Source organism: Atta colombica, unplaced genomic scaffold (genome assembly GCF_001594045.1).
Source record: "Atta colombica isolate Treedump-2 unplaced genomic scaffold, Acol1.0 scaffold134, whole genome shotgun sequence".
NCBI classification, from domain to species: Eukaryota; Metazoa; Arthropoda; class Insecta; order Hymenoptera; family Formicidae; genus Atta; species Atta colombica.
Window position 1 is genome coordinate 1,848,850 of NW_017259222.1, and position 8,738 is coordinate 1,857,587.

An 8,738-nucleotide genomic window follows, 5' to 3' on the forward strand; every position below is an offset into this window, starting at 1 on the left:
AATCAAATTATAATTATGGTCAAAATATCCAAGACTTTTCTTTTAGTGAAAAAGCAATTATAGTTTTAATATATTTATGGTGTGCGCGTGCGCGCGCCTAGTTTGACATAATTTACGATAGAAACCATTCTTTCGATGATGCATCAAATACATAAAATAAATTTTGCATCGATCGTGAATCGAACTTCTCATCAATTTAAATGTAATTTATCCATTCTTTTTCGCCTCAAGGACGTATAATAAACAGAAATCGGCAGCTCGAAAGATTTAAAATAACGAAATCATGATTTCTCCTTATGTTTATTAAAACAAGCTAATGTAATTCGTTTTTTTCAGTAAGTATTATAAAATTTCAGAAATATCGGTCGCATATTTTGCGCTTCATTTCGCGGTCTCGTTATTTACCTACACGAAAAGAATAGCTTTGCTAATTTAACTATCTAAAAATTAAATGGAATACATATCTCTTATTTTAAATAAGTTATTTATCTACACAAATAGTTTTGCTGATTTTAGAAAATTTGCATTTATCTTTATAGAAAGAATATATAAAATATTATCAATCTTCATTTAAGTATGATTCATCAAAAAGAATAATGTTGAAACATTAAAAATAATACGAATAATTATGAATTACATTTAGAAAACCTGTGCAAGTAATATAGGATTGAACAAGTGCCAAAGGTGATATTATACAAAGCGTAAAATGTATGACGATACCCGTTTCAAAATCATGTAAGAGAAAGTAAAAGAAAGAATAATTGAATAAATTAAATACTTTTCATACGCAAGAATTAAACGTCCGAACGGCGTAGCGACAGCCGATGAAGTGTGAACAGCGAGGGAGAGAACGAATGTGGCGAATAATGAAGAGGAGCGCGGCCGACTACGTCATTATCGTCATCACTTCGGTATTCGCTCGGTGTCCTTGGAGGGGAGTCGGTACGAATCGCTCCGTGCGTCGCATTAATTTACGAAAATTAAATATCTACGAATTACGTGAGGGTACTCAAGTAAAATTGCTAAAAACTAAGATGTATAATGTGCTAAAGCCTACAATGTGCTCTTTGTTTTCCTGTTTCTTGCTTTCCTGTTTCCCCCTTTGCAATCGTTTTATCGACAATTGTATTTCTTGCTATGTATTTCCTGTTTCTTCCGAAGTTCGTTAACTTTTATCTCGGGCGACATAAAATAAAAAATCGGATAAGAAGCAAAAGGACAAGATGTAAAAAATAGCAAAAAGCAGAAAGCCGAAAACAAAAAGCACATTGTAGAATAGACTTTACAGTTAAGAAACAGATCGGATGAAATTATTTAAAAAATAATAAATTTTAATATTCCGTGTATATGCATATTTTCTGCGTATATGCATAGGAACAATTCTTTTCCGCAGGTATACTTGCGTAATCACGTTTCGAGAATAAACAAAGCAACAGCACACAACGCGGTCCGTATCCGTTCGAGTTTCGTCATGAAATGGTAATACGACGCGAAGCGACGCACGGCCAGCACGGCGCGCGACGACCTTACGACATTCAAATAATAATACCCATAATAATAGTATGTCGTCACCGAACCGTCCAGAATATTTCCCGGAAAATTAGATACGTTGCCGTGTACGCAAAATCGCCATGCTATCGTTCAAATGTATGAACAAATATGTATATGTACATATATTACTAATATAGAAAATTAAAATTACTGCAGATCATTTTATTCTTTTTTAATATATTACACATTTAGATGATTAATTAATTACTTCATTTGAACGTAATTCATAGTTTACTTAAACAGAATGATTAATATCTATTTTTTAAGAGTAAAATTCATCTACGTTTTTGATTTTAAAATTAATTTGCTTAAACGTATTTGCTTAAATTAACATAATATTTTAATATTATCATTTTTTCTGAAATTTTCACATCAGAAGAACTAAATACAATTTTAATTTTAGAATTTTTCGCGTGATTATAAATACTCTAGAAAATACGATTGAATCATCGCAAAAAATATGATAATCTCATTTTTCATCTTGATTTATTAAAACTAAACTTAAGTAAGTTCTTAATGGATTTCTCCATTATTTATATGTTTTTAGCAAGCGATATCGCGCATATTACATCGAAGAATATTGAGCGATCGATAATTTATTACTCATTTATTAATGCCACGTGTTTTTATAGTTTTCAGCAGATGAAGAGTTCGCTTCTGGTGATTATGATGTCAGTTTAATCGACGGTTCCGGCGATGCTGAATACTTAAATAAGGTAGACGACTGTCGCAAATTGGGCTTCGCTAAATTAATATATGCTATATTGAAAAAAACATGCAATTATAATTATCCACTATATTTATTGCTCAAATACTATCTAATAATGTGAAGCTTGGATTATTCACTAACTGATTTAAAAATTCTCATGCATGGACACCGGCCACGCTGTAAAAACTTTTTTAAACGAAAAAATAACATAATTTAAATGTCATAATTTGTATTAATAATATATAATTTATAATGTTTAGATTCTCTAATATACAGCAAGTATCTTCTAAATTATAAAAAAAATTGTGAATGTACTTCAAAACTTTATTTTCTCTTTATTCTCTACATTTTTTAAGCACTTTAAGAAAATTAACAAAGATTACATTGTGATTATATGTAGTAATTTAACATATAATTTTGTCTCTTAAAGTTCTTGAAAAAACTATTCCGTAAATAAAAGAAGAAAGAGAGAGATGCTCGTTTTCGTAATTATTTTTTACAAACGTCATCCGTTACAGACCTTAAGTTATAGACAATACAACATCTATATTGAATTATTCATACAGAATAATTTATAATCCCGTTTTATAACCATAATCATAAATTATGATCCCATTTTTAAATTTGAAATATAAGCTGGTTTTCATTCTAAATTAAATTAATGTAATTAGATTAACATATTATAATATTTCTTAAGTACTTACTATCCAATTCAATTATGAAGGATAATTAATATAAAATAATTACTTTATCTAGATATTTACATCCCTTATAATAATTCAATTTATAGATTATTGATTTTATTCACTAATAACATTCACATTATGGTTTATGCCTCTCAAATTAACTAATCCTCATAATGGAATAAAGTTTTAATGAGAACTTCCTTAAAAGTTATCGACCATTAAGAGAAAGCCGGAAAAGAAGAGGGAAAGGGGGGGAGGAAACGAGAAATTAGGTTACGTGGATAATCTCGTAAATACCGAGAAGATAATCTCGAAAATTCTGTTAGGATTTCGCATTGGTAACTTTGCTTACCCGAAATGTCCTGTCGTCACTCCATCTTTGCCATCCACTCACAGTCATTACAAAGTTGGACGTAATCCGAATGAAATTTGGTTATAATCTGAAACAATGCGCGTATATCAAGCAAAGCACAGTTTCTTTAAAAGAAACACGCAACTCTCGCAAACATCGCAGTAATATCCGGAATCTTACAGAAAGTAAACAAGGTTCAGTTACTCAACTCATATTCTAAGTGTACCGATTCATATAATCTATTACAAGCAGATTAATTTCAAGATCCTTGTTTGTTCATTTAACCACTATTATCTCAGGCTGTCACGTCAGAAGTGAGAAAATATGTAATAAAAATTCTTGCAAAATATAGATACATATTTTTATATAAATAATAAGACAATACAATTGATAGACCTGCTTGTAAAATATATCAAATTCTCCTTTTATTTTGTTAATAAATAATCATATATCTAGAAAATGAATGAAAATGATTATGCATAACCAAAAACGAAATAAGCTGAAAAAATTAATAATTTATACAGAAATAAATATGATTTAATTTCTCCTAAAACAAGAAGATAATTCGGTATATTTTATAAATCTGTTCTGTCGATTGCAAATGTCGTTTTATTAAAACATATTTCTATACAAATATAATATTTATTGTGTATTTGTATCTGACGTCTGAGACAGTAGTGGACAGGAAGTGAACAAGAACTTCAAGAAAATTTTAAAAAAGTTTATCTTCGAGAAGCTAGAAAATTTTTTTTAATAAAAGTGATTTTTTTAAAAACAATTTTCAAAAATCAATTCAATCTCGGCTTTTTCGATAATTCATTAGTGACATTTCTGAACTCTGCAAAACTCGCGTATGACGCAATCGACGTAAATGTAAATACACGCACAAACATATTGAGAAGAAGAAGAACTATCTCTAATATACTCTTGGGAATGAAGCGCGTTTGAAGGATCAGCAGGTTACCTTCCCTCCCAAACTGGCGATGCGTCTAATATACCGTATATAGAAATAGAGATAGACAGACAGACAGACAGACAGACAAGGTACTCGCCTTTCCCCCATTAAATTCGGCAATGAATCGACTACGATCAGCTATGTACTATATATATGTACATATATCTATATATATGCACATACATATACACACATCATCTGTTCCGTCTTTCCAAAAGTTGAAGAGATATAGTTTGTGTCAGAGCGACTGGTAATCCGTATAAGATCAATAGCATTTTGATGAACTCGTTTTTGACCCAGTTTTCGATGCTTTTACCGTTTGCTGAATTCATTAGGTCAACAAGATTTATGTGCATACGTATACCACGATATCTCGTCCACCGGAAATGATTGCCAATTTCAATTCTACTATTAGACACGAAAAGATCGAAAATTTATTATATCCTCTTTAACCGATTTCTTTTTCTTCTAATATATCAATATGCAATAATTTATACATATAATATGATCGACAAGCGTTTTAAGTGCAAAATGTAAGCATTTATTTAAATAGCTTATACATATTTAATTTACTAATTTAATTTTCGTTCTAATTTTATCTTAAATCGATTTTATATCTAAAATTTTCTCAATATTAAAAATTAAAAATTAAAAATTAAAATATTCCCTAGTAATATTAAATATTATCTATTATAAGCATTATACCGCGTTTCCACAATAAGACGTGAATCACAAACGTGAATGTGTATTATTTAGCAATTTTATAAATTACATGAAAATTTTCTCTTAATTTATCTCAATTGTTTTTTTAAAAATATATCTACTTACTTCTTACTGAAATAATTTTTTTATTCAGAATCTAAGTTGCCATCAAACTTTTCGTATTTTAAATATATGTATAATATAAAAAAATCTATAATTTTGTCATTACTTTTTTATTTTATTAACAAACTGTATAAAACTGGATATATACTTAGCGAATAAACGCTGAACGAACAGCGAATGCGAATATTCAGACATTCCTATTTGTGTTTGTAAACCGTTTATTTCTTTTCTTGATTTCACCGAGCATTTAATCAGATTCATTAGTCGGTATTTGTGGTCGATTCTTACATTTAAGATTGTCTTAAGATGTCGAAGGTTGTATTTGCATGTTACTTAAAAACGGTCTTAAAATAAGAACGGATTATGAATACCGTCTGTCAGTGTTCACTGAGTATAACATGAATTTGTGCGACATTTGTGCAATAAATAACAATAACTTTTACGTTTACTGTTCTTTCATTATATGTGTATATAGAGCTTACCTATCCTCAAATGCCAAGAAATGAAAAAGATTAAAAAACGCTGGTGATATTTCGAATTAAGAAAAATCCGTTGGGACTGCATTTAATGGTACACAAATGTAGTTTCAAGAAATACTAGATACTTATTTCACTGTTTATTGTTAGTAACCGAGCAGGAAGCAATGTTCAATACCATAACATCTAACGATCAACTCTCTCCGTGAATTGATCCAACGTTTATCCGACTGCAGAAGTTCACGGGATACATCGAACAAATAATGGTAAATGCGTATTCTTATGATAGCAATCCCGCATCATCTCGAATCCTTTGCAGAATCTTCCCGTTCACCCGGAAATTCAGTCAAAGTTCAGCCGCATCGGACTCGCTCGCGCACGGGGGAGCTTTTCTTAGCTCGCGAAGAAGAACGGAATTTATTTCACCCGTGAAATCCCACTCTTGCGGAAAGCCCCGGAAATGTACGGTGGCGGGATGCAAAGACGCAATCGTGCATGGGAGAGCTGATCAGAGTATGTACCGGGTGAACGATTTTAAGGATAACATCCGAAGCGACGTGTCGTCGCGATACTACGTGTATCTGCGATCGTGCGGCAGGTGTTACGGAAACCGAATCGTTTCCCTTAGTTATCTGTACGCGAATGTAGGTGTGGATGCGTGCACGTCCCGTGTAATTTTACCATCGTGAGTTTATATAGAGGGAAGGCGGGGGAGGGGGGGGAGCTAGAAAAAAAGCACGAATTAAACATGACGAGCGCCGCGCAGCGACTGGCTGAAACTGAAAACTTCTCTCTCATCGAAACTGAAAACCCCGCCCGTATTCCCAGTACGCACGTTTTCGTCGGTTCACGATGTAACCCCCGTGTGTGTGCACGAAATACATATAATTATTCAAACTACACCGACGGCGCGCCATAAATCTCATGTAGTAATCGGGCGGATATCGAAATAGCACGTAAGAATTGCAGATTATTATTATTATTATTATTATTATTATATACGCTATAAATTCTGACAAAGTCGGAATACAAAAGTGAGATAATAACGATCAATTAACAGCCTGGAGATATCTTTTGTACAAATGTTACGATATAATAACACAATTGCGTTCTGTAGGTCTTCATTGTAACGTATTATAACGTTTATTTACGAGTTATTGTCATTTTATTTTCTAAATTCTCATTATACGAATGCATTGTATTTGTAAATAACTGTTATGCCCTTAATAACAAATGGACCTAATTTAAATGCAAAATTATAAATTTACCGTAGCGTGAAATAAACGAAACGTATATATATATATAACAAACTTACATATAGATACTGAGATTCCTTTTGTTTTATTCGATACTACTGCGTTATTGAAGTAGCGCGACAGATGCGACAAATGTATTTTTTGTTCGCGCATGTATATGTTTGTATAGTATTTAAATACGCAATGTACGCAACTAAAAACGTACATGAAAAAATTTTTACAAAATTCTCAATAAAAAAATAAAAATCTTTATTATAACGAAAAATACTATCTACTACGAAGCTTCCTTTTATTAAATTGTTTTAAAAAATATTGAATTGTACATTAGAAAAAAAATATTAGTTTATGATAAATACTAATTTGGAAATATTAATTGTTGGGGCTTGTACAGATCATACTGTACAAACGATTACGAATAACTTCATTTAAAATAATCGAATTGAGCCTTTGAAAAATGAATTATATCATGAACTGTCATCATTTTTAGAAATGAAATATATAACGCGTTCTTTTTTTACGTTAGCAAAAAGAAATAAATATCATACTTTTCTGCTTTAGAATTACATACATATTCTATGTTATAGATTTTTATACATATATCTATGACATATACATATATGAATTGTATATACAGGATCCATTCCACCTAACTGATCATCTCTTATAATTTTGCTGAGTTGAATTAAAACTTCATATATTCATATATATTCAGATAAAAGTAGAACATAAAGAAGCACAAATAATGATAAATTTAATGTTTGAAAAAATCACTTTTTCATATAAATGTCATCGCTATTTTTTTAAATAAAATTATATGATTTTTTTACATAATATGATTCCTCTAATTATTCTGCATATAAAAATATTAAAATAGAGATATCAAAGTCAACAGTTTATGAGATGTTTTGTACTTCATTCTCGCATATTTTAACATAAAATATAAATAGACTTAATCTTACTGTTATTTTTATTATTTTTATAAAATATAAAATATTTCGTAAATTATTTTTTTATATTTCTATTTTAATATTTTTATACAAGGAAGCTCGGAACGCACCAATCATAAGTCACGAATGATTGATTGCTTAGAATAATTCAAAGTATTTAAATTAATGTAACTAATATTGTATAAACAAATTAAGTAATAATACGAATAATATAGATTATAATAAATAAATTTATATGATTCATTTATATGATTTATTTTAAACATCATATTGTGTTAAATTTTTTAAATTTTTAATTAGACCATTCGTTCATATTCTCACATTGTTTATATAATGATTGAAAGTTTATTGGAAAAACGCTATTATTCTATAAATGCGAATTCTATAAATATGCGCAGAAGGTAAAGGTATTATAAAATCTCATAAAACAATAACACAATCGAATATCCTAATATTTAATAATGTTTTGTATATTAATGTAATTAATTTCCCCAAGTAAGAAAATATAAATAAATCGGGAATATGGATGATATCTCTTTGGCATATTGAAGCAAATTTAACAGATTTCAGATAACGGAAATAGGAAATGATAGTTTTTGTAATAACGTAAGAACGAAAAATCCTGACTAGACGACTCAGTTCGATAAAGCGCTGTCGTTACCGATAATTATCGGAAAACACTTAGGGCTGGTGTCATGTGTGCTAACCATACTGCCTGATTGGCTTGGAACTTCATTAATCACCGTCACTGCTTGATGTATTATTCGCTTTTAACGTACAAGACAGGTCCGGTATCACGTCTAAGGAACTTTACTTGGACATTGCATTGTTCACAACTGGCGCGCATGTGATCATTTATACTACTGACTAACAATTTGCGATGGCAGTTATGACAGTTGAAATACAATGAAACATAAGAACAATAATTGCGCATTTCCTAAGATTATCTCGTTTCATATATATGTATATATATATATATAT

At 30.2% G+C, this 8,738-nt stretch overlaps 1 protein-coding gene across 1 annotated transcript in view; it reads left to right on the top strand.

The window, feature by feature from the left end:
* Nucleotides 1-8,738, top strand: part of LOC108684427 (collagen alpha-1(XVIII) chain) — a 303,120-nt gene that overhangs the window by 274,296 nt on the left and 20,086 nt on the right. Inside the window, exon 6 of the mRNA XM_018188739.1 lies at nucleotides 2,184-2,267. Within this exon, the coding sequence (XP_018044228.1) occupies nucleotides 2,184-2,267 (84 nt within the window). The remainder of the gene's footprint in view (nucleotides 1-2,183; nucleotides 2,268-8,738) is intronic.